The sequence below is a fragment of the Vigna umbellata genome, chromosome 3 (assembly GCF_029865625.1).
Source record: "Vigna umbellata cultivar VRB3 chromosome 3, Vumbellata_1.0, whole genome shotgun sequence".
In the NCBI taxonomy this organism is placed as follows: domain Eukaryota; kingdom Viridiplantae; phylum Streptophyta; class Magnoliopsida; order Fabales; family Fabaceae; genus Vigna; species Vigna umbellata.
In genome coordinates, this window is record NC_142167.1 from 28,711,785 (window position 1) to 28,735,776 (window position 23,992).

A 23,992-nucleotide genomic window follows, 5' to 3' on the forward strand; every position below is an offset into this window, starting at 1 on the left:
TAAGACTGAACTGAGTTATTATTAATTGTAATCATTCTATCATATAATATGTTGCTGTATTTTTGGGATGTTACACATCATACCTAACCTAAAATTTCTATAGCTCACAAATGAACTCTCTAACCCTATTTAACTCTCCTCCTTAAAGAAAAACTAAAAACAAAACTCTCTATTTGAAAATTTTTCTTTTTAACAGGATCTCAAAAGGGCATGCCTGTGTGTGTTCATTCACATGAACAATCATCAAAAAGGTTAAAATTTCAAGCATCATAATCACGTGAATATGTCGCATTCGTTCCATAATTGCACCTGAGAAGGGTTAACTTAGGGCCTGATTCAACGACAAATTGAGAACAAGTATAATGAACATGAATTCCTGTTTCCCAGTGAGCTCATAATGCCTCCTTGAGATGGAAGGTTCTAGCCATGGTCCTAGCATGATCATATTCATTGAGGTCAACAAGTATTTTCTTTAATCGGCGAGCAAGATAACTTGTGTCACTCTCTGGTACATTTCTTCTCTCCAGAATCCTTCCAAGTGACAGCACATAAGTCAGCAGGGGCTGCAATTTGTGTCTGCAATGTGAAGAAGACGGGGAAAGTATTAGACTACTGACCAAAAGTCATAATGCCTCTCATTTTACATATAGTGATAAAAGAAATAATAAATGACATCTAACTAGAGTTAAATGACTTCATAGAGGCTGTCACATATTAAACCTAAACCCTCTATTTAAACTCCCACCCATTCCATTAGCCCCCTGCCGTACGTACACATTAAATAAGTACCCCAAATTGCCAAACACAATACCCAATTTGCCCCTAAAGACAGTACCCAAACTGACGTAATGTGAAAAGAGTCTAAAAATGTGCAAAATGCCTTTCCAAAAGAAACAAATGTAATCAACAATTTAACAAAGTATCAGCAACCTACTTTCTGTCTCCGATGACACTTTGGCCAGTCCAGACCCCAGAGAGGGAAGCAATAACCCGTTCTGTTCTTGTTATCGCATCTTGAACATTTTCTGATATGATTCTTAAGTGAGGAAGAACTTTACCAAACAAAAGCTCATCTAGAGCAAGCTTTTCTAACACTGACATTGAAAATACATCATTCCACAAGCAAATGTTTCTCAACAATCGAACAGACACACCAAACCTATATGCGGCAACTCGTGCAGCATCTGGAACAGCAACTAATACCAGAGGGCTCCATGTGGGGACCTACAAAGTGGACAAGCTGATAAATCTATCGAAAAATGCTTAATAATTCAAAATACCTACAATAAACCCATATATAGCTAGCAATGCAGATCAAACATAAAACGCACAAAGTTTTCTAACTTTCTAAAGATAAAATAAAATGCATGAATATGTACTTCTAACTAGTAACGTAGAAAGTGTAAAGGCTGATTTGGGAGCATACCGTAAGATTAGCAACAGCATCAGCCAGGCGTGTTCGTATGGAAACTAGTAAACCAGTAAGAGCTTCACTTTCATGAGACACATGATCCACAATCAATTTTGTTGCAGCAATCGCATTCTTTGTTTCCTGATGACTAAGCATGTCCCAACAATGGGAAATTTCATAGTGCAGAAGAGGAAGCGCAACCTTTTCCACCAAGTTTGGAACTAGTTCAAGGTCAGCATCTCCATCATCATGAACAAAATTTTTTCTATCTTCAGGCAAACCATAATTCAACAATAATTTATACCTGAATAATTCAACAATACGCATTATAAATTGATGAAACATTAAAGGTAAAAAAGATACTCCAGCAATATGCATACATATCAAGGTTATCAAACTGAGATCCAAATCATGAATTCTAGAGTTATTTTAGAATTGTTGTATCCAATTGCGAGATTTAGGTATGACGAAAAATTACTTCAAATATATCATATAGGTGATACATAGTGCTGAATGTAAACAATATAAACTACAATAGATAAAACAACACAAAATGCATTCCACTTTAGATCTAGGTTAGTAAGGTCATTTTTTCAAAAGAATGGAAACAAGATAATTAATGCTAAATGCATTGAATGAGTGAGTGAAAAATAAAGTGGAATAATCAAATAGGAAGTTCACAAATGTTCTTTCAAATTCCATTTCATTTTAGAATATAAGCTCATCGTGCTTCTTTTATTATTTTCATAAGAATTGACAAAAAAGTAAGAAGCACGAATAGTTGAATCATAGCAGTGGTTAAAATGTAGATACAAATTAGTAGATAGCTGAATTGTATCGAATCATGAATAATAAGATTCTGATAACTATTTTATATATATTAACAAGAAAGGGAATGCAATTAAGTGGCTTGTAAAAAGAAGCCTTTGACCCTATATAATGCCTCTGAAAGGCTTCAAGAAAGAATAGTAACACGGGGAGAATAGTTCAATACCATTTCATCTCTGAAAAATCTATGCCCTTGTGAAGTGGGTCCCACCTCAGAAGTTCTAATCTCACATATGGAGAGAAGACCAGTGGAAGACTCAATGACATATAAGCATCTTTATAGCTTGATGAATACTCTCTTTTCCATTCTTCCATTCTTTCTTTGACCAAAGATAATTGACCATATTCCTCAGAAGCATCACCAAAAATCTCATCAGCAGCCTGCAGCACCAAATCACGTTGTGACTCATATGCTTGGCTCTCACTATCACTCTCGTCAGTACTTGACTCACCCTCTATTTTATGACTATCCAATTCCATGGGTGTCAGCTTATTAGAATCAAATACTTGTGACCTCTTCCGTTGACTAGCCTCAGCCCTTATTTTCATTTGCATCCGTTTCTCAAGATTCAAATCTCTACCAAATTCATCTAATTTAACTGGCAGATCTTTTTGTTTTCTTAAAGCAGTATATGCTTCCTGAGCAGCAAATTTGGCAGCTTCTATATTACCTTTCTTGTTAAATACTGACATTGCAGCTTTTACAGCTGCTTCTACCTCCATAATTTCATCATCATTGTTAGCGGTTCTTCTTTCGAAAATGGTTGATGCACGATCTTCGTGAAGTTTCTTCATCTGCTCTTCAAGTTCTTCAATGTAAAAAGCTTTGTGCTGAAGTAAAATTCATAGGATAACTTAAGTTAAAGCCTCAATGAATGACACCAAACATAAAAACATTCGAAAATGACAAGATAATTAAGTGTCAGCTTTTAAATATCCAGCATTAAGAAAACATATATACACTCATTTTCAACATTATTAGAAGTATCACTCATGTTTTCTAAGTGGTTTATAGCAATCCCACATGGTACTGTCACTATCATTGTATTGCATTAATTATGTCTTCAATTGTAGGTAATTTTTATTTTATTTTTCAGCATACAATTGGGATTGGGATTGCAATAGCATTTCAAACATGTAAAAGCACACAATTCTACAAATGGATTATAGTCAATATTTGTAAACTCTAAGACAAACCATTTTAAGTCAAAATTAGCATCTTGCCTACATCTTTCAGCATACAGCAACTGCAGCTGTATCTGCAACTCTAGTTTTGTTTTACTCATCTGTCCGTGGTCATATGCAGACTGCTTTTTGTTATCTATTTGGCCGAGTATGCATGCACAGGAAAGATCTAACAGGTAAAGGAGGCTGAACAAATTAGCACCAATATCCTGGAGTCAGAAAAATGTATCTCTGTCTGTCAATGCCTGCTGGAACCATGCTTCTGACAAACCAGTAACTACTAATCTGGTCATCCATATATTAGTTGGCACGTTGGGGTGTGTTTTTTCTATTACGAAGGAATGCAAGGCAAATGAAGAATGAATAGGTGGATGGGGGCTGAACGAAATAAGCTCTCTCTTTGGCATGAAATTATTTCTTTGTTTGCCTGTGTCCTGCATCTGATATACCAACAACCATAACTCTAGTGGCTGTCTGCTATTTGGTAGGTTGAGGGAGTAATTTTCTATCAGAATGGGAACAAAAGACAGTCTGAACGTGTAGGAGGAAGAACGAGGTGTGCTGGCATGGGAGGATTGAAAATTGAAGATGAAGCTAATATGCCATTGAGGAGACTGAATTTGTAGATGTCTCTACCTATATTATGAGTGTTAGTGGTGATGGGAAGACAACCCTTTTGGATGCCTCAGGAGGATTATATTGAAGAAAGTACTAGCATCTCAGGTACTTCCTATCACACACATGCATACACATAAAAGAAAGAAGTAGAGAAGATGGAGGAGGAAGCACAAGACTAAGGCACAAGTGCAGCTGTTCAACAAAGGAAATCAAGGTAAACTGATAGGATTTAATATGATAGGTTATAATGGGTATTAGGTGTGCAGGAGAGAGAAAACAGTTGAAGAATTAATTGTTCAGTTTAGGAATTAATTGTTGTTGGGTAGTTAGAAGTGGGCTGCCTTTATAAGAAGGCAAGGGAGGGTCTGGTAGAGGAGGAGTTTTTGATATCAATTGTATAGACAGGAACCTTGATCCTGTGGAGGGGGATTATGCTCCCAGTTACTGGTTGTACATGACATTGGTTGATGTGAATACATATTTTCATTCTTTTCTTACCATTTGGGTGCTATTGAGTGAGTGTGTGCTGTGAGACAGTTAGGTTCAGAAACCTAACAATTTGGTCCGACCTGCCGGATCAAAGTGGGGGTGAAGGATCAAGAAGCTGCTCCGCTTAGGAGGGGACTGCCGGATCAAGAAGGGATCAAGAAGTGATCAAGAAAGGGTGGAAGCATGGAAGGAAGAGACAATACCTTGGAGAGAAGGGTCAGTGAACAGAAAATGGGGATGGCAGAATGGAGGAGAGATATCCAAGAAATAAAAGAAATGTTACAGGAAATCAAGATTCACATAATGGGCTCAGAAAGAAGTGAGAAAGCTATCATGAGAGGAAAGAAAGATGGTTCAGAGGAAGAGCTGGAGGAAGACAGGGGCAAAGGGCAGCAGAATTGGAGGCAGCGGGTAGAATTGCCCAGGTTTGAGGGGTTGGACCCGTTGGGATGGATCTCTCAAGTTGAGAAGTTTTTTGACACCCAAAATATCACAGAGAAGGAGAGGCTCAGGTTGGCTTACAGCTGCATGGAGGGAGGCACAGTTTATTGGTTCAGGGCCTGGAAAAATAAAACCAAGAACCTTTCTTGGAAAGGGCTGAAAGAGGCATTGATAATGGGGTTCGGAAAAAGAGATAGAGGTTTTGTTTTTGAAAAGTTAGGCCAAACTGCAAAAATCACAGAAGCTGCTGATGAGAAAGTTGTTGGTGTTGCTGCCCAGGAAGTGGCAAAAGCTGCTCTTTCTGGGAAGGAAAGAGAAAGAGATATCAGTGCAGAAGACAAAAACTATGATGGAGGCATTGTTTGTGTTGCTGCCCAAGAAGTGGCAGAAGCTGCCGTTTCTAGGAGAGATAGTGGGGTAGGTTGTGATGTGTATGATAAAACAGTGAAGAAGGGTGAAGACAGAGGAAAGAAAGCAGAATATGGTGGGAACAGGGTGAGTATGATGGCTGGAAATAAAGTAGAAGATGCAGCTGTCTTGAGTGGGGAAAAAATATGGTTGTCACAAACATATAAAACACTAGAAGACCAATGGCAGAGATATTTCTTTGCAGGGCTGCAATTTAACATTCAGAGGAAACAGTTAGCTCAACATGATGATGATGAAGGAATTGGATGGTCAGATCAACAAGTTCTTTCCTTTTTAGCTTCTAGGATGAACAAATTTGGGCAAGGAGAGGGCTTCGCCAGTACTGCTGCTATAAAAATACAAAAAAGGTTTTGGGGGTGGAAGAAGAGAAAAGAATTCTTGATCATTCATCAGAAAAGAGTTAAAATCCAGGCCCATGTAAGTGGTCACCAGGTCAGAAGGCAATATAGAAGAATCATAGGGTCCATGGGAATTCTGGAAAAAGAGAAACTCTTAAAGGAGTCAACAATTCTTTCATATAGACCACCTCCCAAGCCTCCAGACCTGAATTGGAGGCAGCAGCCAGTGGGTTCCCTTCCTATGATGAAGATGAGCCATGGGAACAAGCATTACTGTACCAACCTTGAGGACAAGGTTGTTTTGCAGCAGGGTGTAATGATAGGATTTAATATGATAGGTTATAATGGGTATTAGGTGTGCAGGAGAGAGAAAACAGTTGAAGAATTAATTGTTCAGTTTAGGAATTAATTGTTGTTGGGTAGTTAGAAGTGGGCTGCCTTTATAAGAAGGCAAGGGAGGGTCTGGTAGAGGAGGAGTTTTTGATATCAATTGTATAGACAGGAACCTTGATCCTGTGGAGGGGGATTATGCTCCCAGTTACTGGTTGTACATGACATTGGTTGATGTGAATACATATTTTCATTCTTTTCTTACCATTTGGGTGCTATTGAGTGAGTGTGTGCTGTGAGACAGTTAGGTTCAGAAACCTAACATAAACGCAGGGGAACTAGGAGGGAGGATGTGCTGTTGGTGATTGAGGCTTCCAAATTGGTTATGGAAACTTAACAAATAATAGATTGATATGGGTTTAATGGTAGAGACCATGTGCATCAGAATTTTTTTTGCAGGTATACACTAGGAAACATACAAATATATAAAAGAAAGAAGTAGAAAAGACGGAGAAGGGAACACATGACTAAGGCACAAGTGGAGCTACTCAAAATATCTCAGCACCTTTATAATCTTAAACTACAGAAGATAGAATGATGAGCTATCCAGTAGAAGCAGGTAGAATCTGATATTGAAATTTTGAAGGTTCTAATTTTTGGTCTTGCATCGATTGACTGTTAAGTAAGAAATGTTGGGGTCTTTTTTGAGGGTTATAGGTGGTTAATAAGTATTTATACTCTTTATCTATAATATACAAAATATCCACCGTTTGTTCAGAGTTTTGGTTTGTATTCGGGCACCCCAAGTGCTTCTTTTATATACATATACATACATACATATATATATACATACATACATATATATATACATATATACATATATATACATATATATATATATATATATAAAAATAATTCTTTCATGCAGATAAAAATAAATAAACACAGAAAGATGTAGGAAAGAAGAAAAAGAAGGAAACAAATTATGAGGGTGAAAAGAGAACTTAAATAAATATTATAGAGGAATCCAGTACCATTTTACAGTTAATTATGAAGGATTTAGGAAAACAAAAGAATACAAAAAATACTATTACCTGTAAAAAGTCACATATATTTGTGACATAACTTCGGAGTTTTTGCATAAACCTGTACTTCTCATCAGCTACTACTAATGAATTTTCAAGTGCAGTAATGTTCAAAAGTGAGGCAGACAAATTTTCATCAGTTTTACTCAATGATGACATAGTTCTTCCATGAGAATCCTGTCATGAAAAATTAGGAGAAACTAAGGAAACATATCAATCCACTAAAAGATAAAATTTTGTATACATTTCATTACAGAGTAATATTCAAAGCAACAGTGACGCATACTGGTATCAATCTAGACATTTATCAAATGACAAAATTTAAAGGTTTCCAGGATTAAAAAAATTTTGTTTTTACAATTTAAAGACTTGAATATAACAAAATTCTAACTGCTGACCTTCATACACACTAAACCAAGGGATATTATAACATGAAAGAAATGAGATCCCATACACATGGGCAGATCCATGTACACCTCAGGGTGTACAAATCCACCTCATAAAACTTTGATAAAACTATAATGTAAATATCTTAAGTTTTGTATTATGCCCTCTATTATTTTACATCTGAACCCACTACTTTCCGATTTCTATTTCACCTTCAGGCATTTATTTCGAAAGTAAAATTAAATATTTTCTCCCATAACAGTGGCTACTCTACTATCTAGCTTTATTGCTCCCACTAACTCGGTGTCCTGTCCTAGACCTACACATCCGGTAAATAAAATCATGGAGAAAACTACCTATACAGAAGTCAATATACTCTTAGGTCAAGTCCATTTCCCATGCGCTCATTTATGCTTGCAGTCTATCGGTGATCTGATACACCAAATTTCCTAATGTGAGGCCACTTACTAGTACATATTCATAGAAGTAAGAGCTCGTTCAGATTTCAAATAGACTATATATAAGTAAATTTCTGTAGATGTTAACATAAATGTTTAAAATGTAGATACTCGTTAGATTTATTTAGCAATTCATTCATTTAAACAATGCTTCATCATAACAAAGCCATACAATTGCTACCAAAAAGAATCATTTTCATGTAAAATTTTAAATAACACAAGGAAATTTTCAAGGTAACTCTTCTCTATGGACGCATATTGTTAAGAAATTGACTTTAAGCCTAACTCAACCCCACAAAACTGGCTTGTAGGGTGAGGTTTGCACTCACTTATAAACTATGAATTGGTCTTATCTCTAGTCGATGTGAGACTTCCAACACACCCCCCTCACGCCGAGGTATATACATCTCGAGCGTGAGATTAGACATTTTTAATGGGTGGTCCGATAGCGGGTGAAACAACATGCCCAGCAAACAACAAATATCGCTAGGATAGGCTCTAACCATGGCTCTGATACCATGTTAAGAAATGGACTTTAAGCCTAACTCAACCCCACAAAACCGGTTTGTAGGGTGAGGTTTGCACCCATTTATAAACTATGAATTGACCTTATCTCTAGTCGATGTGGGATTTACACCATTCCATTCCTTGGAAGTTCATATTCTCTGAGGCAATTCAAACAGAAGTACAGGCCATTGGTTAGTTCATCACCTAAATCTACATAAAATACACTTACAGTTGCACAGTGATATTGGTGATGTTTAGTTGGGATAACTCTACAACCTAACAACAGTCCTAGTACTTAAAGTTTGATTAACAAGATCAGTGAACCAATGACAAATCTAGATTCGAGAATAGATTCCAATACCATCTTAGAATTTGGGGCTTAAGGCCTAAATATAAGCAAGCTCGAAAATTCAACAAGTAACAACTCAGCCTGACACACAGCCAAGTTTGGGACGTACCTTAAGCTTCCTCACATTCTCGACCAAGGCTTTCCTCGCACTCTCGGCTTGCTGCGATATGGACAAGACATCCAAAGCCGGCATCGATTCAATTGCTCCTCCGATGCCAGGACTCACTAATGCAGCGGCATTTGGAACAGAACCATACACAGTTGATGCAGAGGGAACAACATACTTGTGCTGTTGAGCACTTTGCCCAACAGGAACATCAACTCTAGCAGACCCTTCATCCATTCTCTTCCCCAACCCTTTCCTAAACTGTTCTTCTTCCCACATCTTCTCCTCCTCCTCATCATCCTCCTCTTCCTCCTTAAACCTCACACCCACTCTCCTCTCCTCCACCTCCTCAAAAACCCCCTTCTTCCCACCTTCAACCTTGTCACCCAAAATTGCAATCCGGCCCCGAAACTCCGGCTCCTCATCACTCAGCCCCTCAGCAGCACCATGATTGCTGCCTCCATCCAACGAGATATAATCCGGTGCAGCAGGGCGCGCCTGCCGGAGGCGCTCCCGCTTCGCCCGAATAGCCTTGATCATTTCTTCATCGGGGAAGAACGAGTCCTTCCCATTATGAAGGCCTAAGCCACCCAATTTGCCTTCAACCTCTTTGTGATCCCCCTCGGAGTCCGATTCCCGACCCTGGGGCTCCGAAGCTACTGGTTTGACGAGGCCCTTGATGACGATGACAGGTTCGGCGGGGGGTTTGGGCTCGGGCCGAGAGGAGCTGCTGCTGGTGACCAAGGTTCGGGTGTTCTTCTGAAGCTCGCGAAGGGTTTCTTTTGTGTAGGTTCCAGCTTGGGGTTGAACATTGGAAGGAACCGAAGGGGAAGAAGACGCTATTCGGTCTTTATGAGTGGTGATTTTGTGAGCGGAAGAGGGTTTCGTGGAACGTTGAGGTTTTGCGGATCGTGGACGAGGGTTTTCGTTATCTTCGTCGTCGGCGAAGCTGAGGAGTTTGGGGACTTGAGGCTTCTTGGGTTTGGCGGACGAAGGGGGTCTGGACGAGAGGGTGGAGGTATCGCCGTCTTCGTCGTTGGCTTCGGTGTCACCGCCGCCACGGCGGCGGAAGTTGCGTGATTTGGCGGTGGACATGTGGGAGAGCGAGGGTTCCGGTGGAGGCAACGGTTGAAGTGAATTAACGGATGAAGGAAAAGTTTGATTATATTAAGGCAATATAGTAAATTATGGATTAGTGAGAATGTGATGAAGATTATCACAAAGTGTAATGTTGGTTTCAGTATAAGGAAAACCGGCAAGCCCTACATGCAAGAAGGGGGAAAATTGAATATGAATATCTTATAATGATTGCCAGATCCTCAAATTTCACTAGATGATAAAGGAGGAAGATAATGTTGTAAAACAATAAAATAAAATTTTAGAAAAGAAAATTTGAATAGAGTTGTAAATTTTTGGCTTAATACCCTATTTTGTCCCCAATTTCACTTGAAAATGTCAAATTAATTAATCCTTTAAAAAATGCGTCAATTACGTCCTAACTTAATAAAATTTGCATCAATGAAATCTCTTCCGTTAAATCCTAGCGTTAATTATTTTTCTCTCTTATTAAGTAACACCGTTTGTACGGATTTAACGGAAGGAATTTTATTGATGCAAATTTTATTAAGTGAGGACGTAATTGACGTATTTTTTAAAGGATGGACTAATTTGACATTTTCGAACGAAACTAAGGACAAAATAGGGTATTAAGCCTAAATTTTTTAGGGACTAGACAATATGTAATATTTATTAAACACTTAAATATTAAATAATCTTGGAAAACTTTTGAAAATAAAAAACAATAAGGCACGCTATTAATCATAAAGGATAACGTCGAGTCTGATTAGATAGTTTAATTTTATTGTTAAATTTATAAATATTTTGTTTCATTTTTTAAAGAAAAGGTTTAAACTCTCGTTTGGTTTTCATATTTGTCTGTCAATCTTAAGTAGATCATCGTTTTTTTTTCGGTCTCAATCAGGTCCATAAACTTGTAAAAATGAACCAATTAAGTTCTCTCTGTTAAGTTTTCATTGACATCGTTTAACTGTGATGACGTGGTTCGCACATTATATGCTGATGTATAAATATTATAATAGGTAGAATTTGCTATTTAAATAAAAAGTGTTTGACATGACACCAAATGTAATTATTTCCTCCCTTCTCCTTCTTCTCTTCACCCTTGAGAGAGAAGCTCTCTCTCCTCCGTCGATTGCCTCTTGAGCGAGTTCGGTCGCCTCCAAGCTCGCCGTCGGTCACAACAGAACTGTATCATTTTGAACCTTCTCGAACCTGCAGCGAATGGCCACCGTTGGAAGAAGTTATACCGAGAACGCGGAGGAGACTAGAGGAAGAAAGGGAGGGGTTGGTGAGGCGCGCATGGGGGAATCGACGCATTCGGCGAGGGCGACAGGGACCTCGGCGCGTAAGCCATCGAGCTCCTTCTTCTTGGCGCTAAGGAAAGCCCAGAAGCTGAAGGCATCCATGCGGAGGCAGAAGGACTTGAGTTTAAGGACGAGGCCGGTGGCGTCATCAACCTCGCCCTCGTCGTCGTCTGTGTGGGCTACACGGTTCAAAATCCCTTTTAACACTTTGTTTTGCTTCTTTTAACCATTTAATTCTATTTTAAATCACTGAACCAGGTATTGTTGCAAGCCAAATTGGATTTCAAAGCACATTCATCAAAACAGATTCAGTTTTCAACTCTACACCAGAAAAATTGGATTGATTTTGTGGTTTTAAACCCAAAACTGTGTAGAAGTGATTCAACAGTTGAATTGCTTCTTCAAACAACTTTGTATAATGAATTTAAGCATGTGCAAACTGTTAAACCAATCAGAAACATACTTCAATGCAAAATCATTGGTTCACTTCCATTTAAAGCACAATTTGAAGGTTTAAAAGGCAAATCTGCATATAGGCTGGAAAATGACCAAATGAACAGTGCAAACAACTTTGAAATGACAATTTAAACTTGCTCAAGCGTTGTAAATGCACAGAAATAGCAAGATTCAACAATTCACCCTTGCTATAACCTATTTAGGAAGCAAAAATGCACCAAAAATACCATTAGAAATAAGATTTCAAGGAATCAAGAATAGACAACAAAGAAAATGACTCAAGATGATGTTACTTTATGGAACTAAGCTAGAATTGAGATGCTTAGCATGACCAAACTCAGATTGGACAATTCAAAGAAACTTAGCAGGGTGAAAAGCTTGGATTAAAAGATGAAACAGTGGAATGCTATTAATTGTGAGCAACCAAGCTATGCAAATTGCATTTCATTGCTTGTAATCATCTGCTACACTTTTAGCATCATTCAATATCATCAACCAAATTTGTATAAAGCACTAGAATCAAAAGAAATCAACTGGAAAACAGATTCATGATTTAAAAACATAATTGAAATTTTGCAGCAGAGTTCAACACAGATTTGAAATCAAAATGGATTTCTAGTGCTTTAGCTTGTATCACCAAGGCTATAACAAATTCTCATTGCCTTTATTGGTTGATATATGGCTTATCTAGCACTTGAACTCAAGCAAAACGAATTAAACCAGCAGAAAAGAATACCAAAGCAGTGACAGAAATTAAAACTGCAATATTCACTTGCACATGACCAAGACAACACTGAAATTGAAAATTAAAGCTGGAAATGACTCAAACAAAGAAAATTCACCGTTTAAAATAAAGGATAAACATGATAACAAAATGGAAGCACACCGAACAATGATTAAACACACCAAATTAAGAAGAACAAAACCAAAACAAAATGGAAATAGTGCTGGAACAAAAACTGGACAGAATGCAAAAACAGAAACATAATTGGACTAAAAATGGATGAAATAGCTTAGCTATTGGTGCGTGGACGACCTAAGCTCATGATACCACATGATGGAAGAAGGATCCAGCTGATTCTGGTGGAAGATGGAATCAATGGAACTTCTTCTAGGAACTTCTGAAATCTGATTTGGAAAGGAGGATAAGCATCATTTTGTTGCAGCGGAAGAAGATGAATTATGATGATGACCGGAGAAAGCATAAACTCTGGAACCCACTCTTTCAACGGTGTTCGGTGGCTGGATTGAAGGAGAATGGATGATTCGGTGATGAAGATAAGGTTGAAGCAGAGGAAGATTGAATTGAACAGTGGTTCGGTAATGAGAAATAGATGAAGTGGTGATGGAGAAAATAGAATGAAGGCAGAGGATTAGGTGCTGAAATATGATGTGGATGGTGTAGATGAATGCTAGGAATGGAAGCCTAGCTAGGGAGAGAGGCTAAAGGAAACTCTCAAGCTCTCTCTCGGTGACCTTCAATAAGAAGAAAGTTCTGGACAGCATCAATAGAAAACAATTCTTCATTCAAATCAAAGGTGCCGGTTACAAGCAATGGAGCAAGGTATTTAAAGGAGAAACAAAGCTCCTGGTTCACGCCTACACTTAGCTACGTTAGCTATGATGCAAGGGCCAGTTGTGCAAGTGGAAAGAAAACGTAAGTGGCTACGTGGCCTATCAAACAAGAAGCTGGTGAAGAAACGTGAGTGGCAACTGGTGCATTTGTTGACGCTGGGCGCAAACCCTCATCTGTTGAGCACTAGGCTTTCTTCAACTTCAACCAAGCTGTTGGTTGGAATGTGACTCATGTGGGCTTCCAAAGCAGCTTACTATGCATCCAAGTGAAGATTCCAACATTCCTCTAAGTGAAGATTTGGCTTGCTTCTTCATTCTTGATGTTTCCTTGCTTCTTGATTTATCAAGTTTCTTGGCTAGTTGATCCATGATCTCCTAGCTTTATTAGACCCTACAAAACACATATAAACATATTAAAGAGAATCCTACTAAGACTTAGAGAAAGAAAATTAAGAAAGAGTCTTTAACAGTCCTTCTTCACTTCCCTTTCTTAGCCTTAGCTTAAGTTGATACTCCTTTGAATGGACTGCCCTAAATGGGTTTCCATCATACCCTCCCTCTTGAAAAACTATTTGTCCTCAAATCGGGAAGATATAAAGAAGCACAACTTTGGTTTGTTACTTTCCTCCTGGATCAAAAATATATCTATAATAAGCATCAAATATATCTCCAATTAGTATCAATCCAAGAAAGAATTTTTTTATGGAAGTAACTTTAGAATAAGGACTTTGTTTTATAGTTTTAAAGAAATCTGAAAGTCCTATTTCACAAGTCACTTTTCTTTTATCTTGAGTTTCTTGTATCCCTAAGGGTAACAATAACTCAAGATTTAAATTGCCATATTTTGAAGAGGGTAGTGTAATGATAATTGGTGTGGCAATTGGTTCAAAAGAGAAGTTATCTTGCAAAGACTTAAAGATAATTGAAGAAGAATTAAAGGATTGGAAACCTTCCTTTTTTTGGTTCCCTTTGAATTGTAGGAGTAGAATTTGCCATCAGTAACAATTTCTCCTTTTCTCTCTTTTCTTTTTCTCTTCTATCTTCTTCTTCTTTTCTCTCTTCTTCTTTTCTTCTCTCGTCTTCTTCTCTCTTCTCTTCTTCTCCCTTTCTCTTTTCTTCTTCTATCTTTTCTCTTAATTCCTCTTCTCTCCTTCTAGTCTCTCTCTTTCTTCTCTTATCCAAGAGTTTCTCGAGTTTTTCTTTAAATTCAATTTCCCTAGTAGAGAAACCATCTAGACCTTTCATAAATGTTTTTCCCTCTTGAATGAGGTGTCCCATTAATTCTAGGTCTCTCTTGTCTGAAGGAGGAACAAAATTTCTTCTCATGCAAGCTCTTAGTTCATACCAATCATGAATGGAGGATTTTCTACCTTTCTTGACACTATATTGCCTATGATTCCACCACTTACTTGCGTGTTCTTCTAAACTAGAAAGATATATGTTAAGAGCAAAGGACTCACTATCTCTAGCAAGAAAAGGATGTATTTTATCAATTTTCCTTTCCCAAGCTAAATATGTTAAAGCATTAATGTCCCTACCAAAGAATGGAATATCTTTCCTAGCTTGGTTGTACCTTTCATCCTTCCTTCTTTCTTTTTATTCACCTTGATTTTGATTTTTCATGTATTGGGCAAACAAGTTCCTAAGCTCACTCATTTCTATTTCTCTCTTGGTGATCATGATTTCCTCATTCATCTTTTTAATTTCAAAAGTGGATTCTTAGTTTGAAAAGGTTTAAGATTTTACCTAGAGACAATTCCCAGGTAAGAGAGGTGAGCCAAAGGCCACTTAAATACCAAGTCTTACCTAGCCAGAATGTCTAAGGTTACTTACTTGACCATTTTCAAAGATTCACTATTGAATTTAAAAATTGACTCAAACAATCTAAATGAAAGATAAAACACCTATATTTCTAATGGAACAAAATCTTAGAGCATGAAAATAAAACAAAAGAAATCCTAGGTGAGGCACTTACCGCTGAGCGCCATTTTTATGGGCCTTGGGCCACTTTTCTGTAATTTTTAGAATACTATATAAGGTCTTAGTCGACCTAGGTCAGTCATCTTTGGCTGAAACGAAGCAAAATACACTTTCTTCATCCCTTGGAGGAGGATTTTGGATGCTCAAGCTGCACTCTTCAAATTCTAGGGTTTTATCTTTCATTCTTCCATTGTTTTTCATCTAGTTTCACCATGAATATGGTGAACTAAACCTTTATTGTTGTTGGGCAATCAATGTAATCCTTTGAAACTCTCATGTATTGAATTGGTTCTTTAATATATATGTTTTCTTTCATTAATTGTTAGGGTTTTCCCTCTTTGCTCAATGCATGCTTTGTTTAACTCATTCTATTGCATGATTATTGATTTTGTCGATATGGACACATACGGGGAAATCTAGATCTGGGGAATCTCTCCCAATAGTAGTATAAACCTAGACATAGGAATATGATGGTTGGTTGCCTTTATGCTTCTGTGCGAAATAATGCATGAATAATTGCTAGGGAGACAAGACATTGTAAAGTAGTGATTGTGAATAGGTTTTCTTCACCAAGACATTGGGTTTAAGGTATATTAGAAAGTGACATTAACATTAATTAAGAAAGATGAATTCTTGAATACATGAGAGTGGATAGGATGAAATAGATAAACCCCAACAACATAATCTCATTCATATAATTCAAATCACACGTTTTGCTTTTTTCCTTTCCATTGATCAATACATGCATTCATATTTAATTTTTAGTAATTTGCATTTAAAATCTCAAAGAATTGGTTTTACAAGTCTTAGATAATCAACAAATCACATAACTGTCTAGGTCGTGAGTCCTTTGGGAAAACGATAATTGGTCTTACCAGTTTTATTACTTTATACGACTCGGTTACACTTGTCGAGGGTTAACACCTTACTCAAGTTCTTCCAACCAGGTCTGAGATATGGGACTTCATATTTGTGCTTGAGGTCCTTCTTCAGAGAGGAAAAGTGATCGGAGAGCCAATCTAGGGTTGTTTTCATGAACGCAATCAGTTTCTGTGGGAGAGCCTTTTGAATGGTTGTTGGATCTGAAGCAAAGCAGGAGAACTCCATGAGTGAATTCATCATTCAATTTGAAAGATTTATTAGGGTTATTAAGGGATTGGAAACAAACAAATTTCTTCTTTCTTTTTCCTTGTCATTTTCCTTTTATTTTTTTAATGATTATATCATTGGTTGTAGTATAAATGGGTATAATTTGATTTCCTGTGTAACTGCCAGAGTAGTATGATCTTCTCGCTGTTGGATGTGTTATGGGAAAGGTGAGTGTGAGAGAGGTAAGAACTTCCATCAAACTGTAACAAGAAGCTGATTGGTGCAAGGTTTTTCGGCAAAGGCTATGAGGCGACATTTGGACAGTTGTACAAACTTAATAACAAATTAAATAAAAAATTTCACGTCATATAAGATGTATATATATGTGTGCACCACGTCATCATAGTTAAACGGCGTCAATGAAAATTTAATAGAGAGGACTTAATTGGCTCATTTTTACAAGTTTATGGACCCGATTGAGACCGAAAAAAATATGATGTCCCACTTAAGATTGACACACAAATACGAGGACCAAACGAGGGTTTAAACCTAAAGAAAATAATAAGATGTTTTATGTATTAAAAGAACACAACAAGAAAGGATTTGAAATCAATACAAAAAATTTATGAAAATTTGTAAAGAGACTTTTCTTTTTCAAATACAAGGGTTAAAGAATGTAAGCTTTAGAAAAGACAAAAGTAAAAAATATACAGAGATAATTCTTTATTTTTATATCTTTATATTATTAACAATTTTAGGTCATATATATATATATATATATCCAATTATATATAACAAATCATTAAATGTTTAGAGCCATTATATTTTATTAGTCAATTATTAGGTGATCTAATTAAGTAAATGTGGCTAAGAACATATATGTCATGAAAGGTTTATTGTGTATAGACCAACAATAATTTTAATTTGTTAAATGAGCCAAATTATAATTATTCAAATTAAAGAAAAGTAATCATCAGAGGTACATAAAGGGTCATGGTCTCCCTTTGTGAGCACACATATCATTCTAGTTTCTTTCTCTTTATCTCTAAAAGAGAAAATCCAAAGAGAACTAAAGGTGCTCTATAAAAGTAAGATCATATACCTAAGGTTGATTATTAATAGTTACTAATGTCTAATCCTTCAAATACGCTTTTGCTTTTCTATCCAATATGGAACTGGGAACTGCTCTATTTGTAAAGGTTTAATGCCTATTAATTTTTTATCTGTGATTCATAAACCAACATAGATGTCTTCTCTTATCTTCATGTAGGCCCTTTTATATAGCCTTCTTTGAAAAAGATATTTTACTCAGAGCTTTAACTTTCATGTAAAGATGTAGCTTTTTGTACTAGGTTATAATTTATGTTGTGTCTTGTAGAGGTAACTATGTTGTGTACAAAAGAAGATAAGAGATTTGAACACGGAGAGAATTAAAAGTTGTTAAGTGAGAGAGATTATATCCAATCATTTTTAAAAGGCTTAATACCACTTGTGGTCCCTATTTTCATTCACTTTGTTCAACGTGGAACTCGACTTTTTCAAGTGTTTAATGTGATCCCAATTTTCATAATTTTTGTTTAATTTGGTCATTTTTTTTACCGCGTCTAAATTGTTAACAACAAAGTGTCTACGTGAGCAATTAATGAATGATGTGTTCGTTTTGGCCTATGTGGCCCGCCCATGCTAGGTTTTCAAACTTCCAGTTTCCCTTTCTTCCCTTTCACATTCTATATCTCATTTGTCTTCAACTCATGCTTTTTATTTTCACTTTCTTTTTACAATTTAGGTTTGCAACTCGAATTTAGTATAATTGCATTTGGAGTATTTTGTTTTGAAAATAGATATAATGAATGTGTGCTCTGATTTTGGTTTTTGGGTAGAATGTTTGATTTGGTTTTGATTATATGGGAAATAGAAGGAAACATGATAATTGTATCTTGGTTTATGATTCCATGTTGTTTATAAAGTAATGATTTAGAGATCTAATGTTGCTTTATTTAGGGATTTATGATTTATTGCTTATATCTTAGTTTTTGATTTAAAGATTTATGATTTATGGATTTATTTAGAGAATTGCATCTTGGTTTCTAGTATATGCATGTAGGTATTTCATTGTGGCACGTCACCGGCACCGTGCGATGAAGTTGCATGGTAGCTGATGTCGGTGGCTAGGGTTTCTATGTTGGAAGTTTAAAAATAATGATGTGACAATGTCGTTAACGATTTAGATATCGTCATTAAAAAAGGTCAAATTGAACAAAAATTATGAAAATTAAGACCACATTAAATACTCAAAAAATTAGTTTCACTTTGAACAAAGTGAATGAAAATAAAAAAAAAAATAATATTAAGCCTTGCTAAAATTAGGAGACCAAGAAAAATTAAAATTGCAAGCAATAACTAATTTTAATTTTGGATGAGAAACTAAAAACATATTTAATCTATATATGAATTTATATTATTTTAAATTTACTTAAATAAATTTATCTCAAACCTAAATTCATATTTTTACATTAAAAATGCTTTAACATCATATGCAATTACAAAAATAAAATAGAATTGAATAATTCATAGAAAATCAAATCAAATTAATTTAAAAGTGGAATCAAAGTTATATCAAAAATAGAAATTAAATATGATGTTCAAATTGATTTTATAAAATAAAAATAAATCTCATAATGTTTTAAAAACATAAAACAAACTGAAGAAATATATTAAAATAATATTAACAAATAGAATTTATTTAAAATTTCAGCCATTATACATTTTAAGATGTGAAATTATTTCTCAACTTTCATCGGAATAGGAACATTATAAATTATTACAGTAAAATTAATCATATTTTAGTATTGTTTAGTGCGAAAGATTTTAATTTTAGGATGATTATATTCACTAAAATTTAAACATGTAATTCCATATAACAGTAGCACCAGTGGTCTAGTGGTAGAATAGTACCCTGCCACGGTACAGACCCGGGTTCGATTCCCGGCTGGTGCAATTTTTCTTTTTGAATTTCTATTTTGCAAATCTAAAACTGCTGTATCGTTGACGATGACGTTTCATACCAAACTTCTACAAATTACAAATGCTATTTGAAATTTGTAGATCCTAGACAAATACAATTAAGGAAACATGGCCTACAATTTAAGACAGAGACTTCAACATTTCCAAAAGGGACCAATGTATTTGAGTATGTCAATTCCAAATTGTGCCATTATTATGAAGTTAATGTAGCACCGACACATTCTACGTTTGAATTGTGCCATTTAACCATTCTCCACACAATTAATAGCATACTCTAATACTAGTGGGGAAACAGTACCCCAGAGTCATCTACCAATTTAATTTTTTTGACAATATCCTCCAGTCATGTTTGGATTACCATTACAAACCCTTCTAAAAGTACTTTCATATATTAAATGGTACAAACTACAAAGAATTTCTTTTTAAATATCATTTTTCTTACTTAAATGGTTATCCAAACACCCACATTGGTGTTCACTAGCACATATGAACCCAAAAAGTAAAAACTGAAACCACTTCACATCCAGCAGGAACAAAGAGGTTCCACTAAATTCCAAATTCCAATTCACTCACTACATTCATATCTAATAGAATAAAATGATCCACAAGAACAGATAACTTATTTTAGTAACCGTAAAACTACTGAACAAGAGTAACTTGTTGTAAATATATTAGAACTTATCTACATTTATACCATCTCTAGTAACCTCATATGCTTCCCTTTTCCTTGTCTTCTTCATGCCGGCCATGAAGTGGAGCTTTGGTCCCTCAGATGAAATGGTGGTTACTTTTACCCAGATCAGCACCTTAGTCTTTATTCCCTCTATTTCTGCTAGCTTTCCTTTCTCCAAATAACCACTCACAATAGTGGAGAACCGCAACACTGATGAATCTCGGTAGCCGACTTCGCACACTTGAGGAATGTAAACAACAAGTTTCCCAGTTTCTTCATTGAATTCGTAGTTTGTTGCATCACGAGGAAACATTCCAATGGGTAGATCATACTCCTTTAGTAACTCCGTTAATGGCTTTTGCATCTTTCCTATGAAGCATCAAGAGGGTAATGTTAATCAAAAGGGAGAAGGGTAAGTTTGGGAAGCGAGATGACAATGGATGGAGAAGAATGTATATATCATCTTTGAATGCCTTAACAGTTGTTTTAGGATTTGTAAAATTGGGATGCTAATAATTTCAATGTCATCTGAATGTACTAAAGATCAAACGCAAATATCCTACTAGCTTCCACAACTTACTTTACCTATAGAATGATCAAATACCAAAATTCAAAAGATTTGTTGTACAAGATGACTTTGTCATATATGATGATGAGACGATGAATACCGTCCAATCCATGTTTGTCACATTAATTTCAGTTTAGAATGTTTTGAAGTCCTTTTCAGTGTATCTGGTTCTCTTCAGAAAAAGCAGTGCAAGTATATATCCCTATTCACACTAGAGTACCACCAAAACTCATCCATGCCTACACACACACACAAAGTTGAAAGTGATTCATATTTCAAAATACTAACTTCCCATGTTAGTCCAGTTCACTCATCGTGGAGAATCCCCTTGTATTCAGGTCAAATAAAAATTAATTACATATATGATTGATGAAATATGTATAATGGCTTTGGCAATCGAAGAGAATATTTTGAAACTTTGATGCATTTATATACTTGGGATTATGAATTTAAATTAAAAGAACTCTACAAAGCCTATGCTTGCACAAATGTTTGAGCAATACATATAAACATTATGATACAAACCTTTTAATTTGTTGACCAACCATTTGGTTCCCCCTTCAATACTGGTTGACAGTGACTATTCAACAATGGCAAATGTGTTAATAAAACATAAGCAATAAAATGTCCTCTCAAAATTCGTTAAATTTATGGGAAACATTACAAACCCAAGATACACAAATGAACAGCAGGGGCATAAATCAATCTTGAGCATTGCATCTTCCCTAATATTCATATAAACCTAATCTTATACCAAAGCAGGAAGAATTAGAGAACTAAAATAATTAAGTCGTTAAATATCCAACAAATTTTGACCACATTAAGTGAACCTCAAAATTTCCAGCAAAGAAAAATGAATACCTTTCAGCACCAAAACAGAAACTAACTTCAAGCATGCATTGATATAATTACATACTAGTAATCATTAGGGCTTACTGTAACACTCACTACTTCTAACTTGGTTAGCAAAAATTAACACTGCAATCTTTGTGCATCTCTCACCTGAATCACTTATATAGATTAAAAATTATCAAAATGGTTCTAGAAACATAATCTCACAACATATGGTATCAAATTCTACGCATAAGTGGTGGAGCAAATAGTATGGCTGGTTGTGAAGGGAGTTTGAGGGACCACTTTGGCAATTTCATAACTGCTTATTTTTGGCATCAAAATGGGGGATTTCACAATCACTCTGGCTGAATTATGGGGATTGTTCCATGGTCTGAATTCGGCTTGGGGAAGACGGTATCAGAAAACCCTACTGGAATCAGATTCTCCAACAGACATTACATATGTGATGACAGATAGTTATCACATATCTTTAGAGAGACTAACCAAGTTGCAAATGCATTAGCCAAATCTAGTTTTTTTTTTCTAATTTTGCCAGCGGAATTAATGATTTCATTCCTGGTTTATTTTTCTGCACTAGCAGATGCTTCATCCTCATGTCTTTTACTCTAACTCCCTTGTTTCTTACCAGAAAAAGAAAAAACTCATGCAAAAAATTTATAAAGCTTCTCTATTCCTTTGTTTATTCACAACCTAAAATTTCCTTCCTAAGTTACTACTAGTCCCTTACCTGTTGCTCCTTAAAAAAATTATTGCCCAATTCTTTTTGAATCTCATGTCCCCTACAATAAAAGTGTCGCGAAATTAATCTTGCAATGCTGAGAACTGAACTCTAATCCTGAACTCAATGCCAGTGTTTTACTCGCCTATATACTTTCTTATAACCTAGTTTCTATTCACCAAATCCATAAATAATGCCTTAAAAAACTAAAAATCTCAGAACAGATGATAACCGTAGTATTTTATTATTTAAGTATCTATAAACATTTCATACACATTTATAGATAGTGATTCTTTTCAGTTTCTGTGAAACTGCTTCAACACTAAAGTAAATATGGTTAGTTTGCTACACTTATCACAATGATAACAGATTGACTAACCACCAGGAAATATATCATATTCAAACATTGCAACCTTCCCCAAGATTTATGTTATCCACATATCAAATGCAGGAGAATTTGAGAAACAAAGCATCATTAACTACCAAATAACCCAGGTTTTATTCAATAAAGAACTCCAAGTAACCAAAAGGGAAAAACGAACCAACATCTACAAGTAAATTCATTGTGGGTGTGCAAAAGAAAAGAAATACAATCACAGTAAACAGGTACTACCAAGACTTTAAAATTCGGATGAAGGTTACTGCCTGATTTCAAAAGGCGCACCTTCTACTGATATAAACCAAAACCTCAAATCCACATCATGCACCATGGTTTTACCTTGCAGTTCACCTTCCACCACCCATACCAGACCTAAACTTTCTCTAGCACACATAAATAAACAAGCTAAACTAATTTTTCTCATCACTCCCTATAACAACCTAAAAAAACAAATTGAAAATGTCCCCTTTTCGTAGAACCCCAAAAGGGCACGCCTGTGAGCATTATTCACATATATAATCATCATTTACATCTCTATTTCAACCCTTAACCCTCAACCGAAACCATTGCTCCATGGTTGAACAAGAAATTAAATTCCATTTTTTTTCAAAAGAGGGGCAAATATGACATCCGGAACCACAAAATTGAAGCAGTCATACGGTAAAGGAAGAAGAAAAAACTCAATAAAAGGAAATTTTTTGCAGAAAAAAGATAGAAAATTAAGAATGAATCTAACAAAAGATAAAAGGGTGTTAAGGACTGTGGTGTGTACGTTGATATCATCTCCAACAGAGTTAAACTCCTTGCTGGCCTTGCGGCTGAACCAGTATGACCCCACCTTGTTCAATATCTCATCCATAGTTGAGTTCTTCTCTTTTCTCTTCTCTTTTCTCTCTTCCTTCTCAGAATAAACAATTTCACAACATAAATTCTGTGAAGTCTAATCTCTGACCAAACCTCTGCTACGTTCTTTTCACTTTATTGTTGCTTTTGGAATAAACTATTTTTCTTTCTACCCAAAATAGATAGATGGATTATTTTCTCAATTACTTAGCCGCGTGGATAATTCATACAATAAATTTTCTAATTATTTTAAGGTAGAAGAGAACAAAATAATTAAATACAGATTAATTAATATTTTGTTTACTTTAATTTCTTTACAAATTTTACTTTTGGCATTTAATAAAAAGTTTAGTATTTTTGCCTTGTTTCCTTCTATTAGTGGTTTGATTATCTACTCTTAAAAGTAACATTATTAACTTCATAATCCTACACTTTGAGGACTTGTCATGTTATTAAAGAATTGAAAGAAATAATTATGTATAAAATA

At 35.7% G+C, this 23,992-nt stretch overlaps 2 protein-coding genes and 1 non-coding gene across 3 annotated transcripts; 1 reads left to right on the top strand and 2 right to left on the bottom strand.

The window, feature by feature from the left end:
• On the bottom strand, positions 1 to 10,240 carry ILP1 (GC-rich sequence DNA-binding factor-like protein). The gene is made up of 6 exons (XM_088109746.1): positions 8,965 to 10,240; positions 7,164 to 7,331; positions 2,406 to 3,070; positions 1,427 to 1,715; positions 935 to 1,224; positions 1 to 576 (listed from the first exon to the last, which is right to left on the bottom strand). The coding sequence occupies exons 1-6, from the start codon at positions 10,054 to 10,056 to the stop codon at positions 393 to 395; spliced, it is 2,688 nt and encodes an 895-aa protein (XP_087965872.1). The 5' UTR covers positions 10,057 to 10,240; the 3' UTR covers positions 1 to 392.
• A 9,131-nt stretch (positions 10,241 to 19,371) lies between these two features.
• Positions 19,372 to 19,442, top strand: TRNAG-GCC (transfer RNA glycine (anticodon GCC)). The gene has a single exon. It is a non-coding gene; the product is annotated as a tRNA-Gly (tRNA).
• Positions 19,443 to 19,991: 549 nt separating this feature from the next.
• Positions 19,992 to 23,641, bottom strand: LOC124820217 (uncharacterized protein At5g01610-like). Its single transcript, XM_047291869.2, has 3 exons — positions 23,435 to 23,641; positions 21,236 to 21,290; positions 19,992 to 20,511 (listed from the first exon to the last, which is right to left on the bottom strand). The coding sequence occupies exons 1-3, from the start codon at positions 23,519 to 23,521 to the stop codon at positions 20,141 to 20,143; spliced, it is 513 nt and encodes a 170-aa protein (XP_047147825.1). The 5' UTR covers positions 23,522 to 23,641; the 3' UTR covers positions 19,992 to 20,140.
• Positions 23,642 to 23,992: the final 351 nt, after the last annotated feature.

Bases quoted from the DNA above. Each gene is read 5' to 3' on its own strand.
- LOC124820217 (XM_047291869.2), bottom strand. From the start codon at position 23,521: ATGGATGAGATATTGAACAAGGTGGGGTCATACTGGTTCAGCCGCAAG. The intron at 21,291-23,434 runs GTACACACCACA...ATTGTTGAATAG, and splicing joins CTGTTGGAGATGATATCAAC to TCACTGTCAACCAGTATTGA. The intron at 20,512-21,235 runs GTTTGTATCATA...GATGCTTCATAG, and splicing joins GTTGGTCAACAAATTAAAAG to GAAAGATGCAAAAGCCATTA.
- ILP1 (XM_088109746.1), bottom strand. From the start codon at position 10,056: ATGTCCACCGCCAAATCACGCAACTTCCGCCGCCGTGGCGGCGGTGAC. The intron at 1,716-2,405 runs GTATTGAACTAT...TGAATTATTCAG, and splicing joins GATTTTTCAGAGATGAAATG to GTATAAATTATTGTTGAATT. The intron at 577-934 runs GTAGGTTGCTGA...TTCACATTGCAG, and splicing joins AGTGTCATCGGAGACAGAAA to ACACAAATTGCAGCCCCTGC.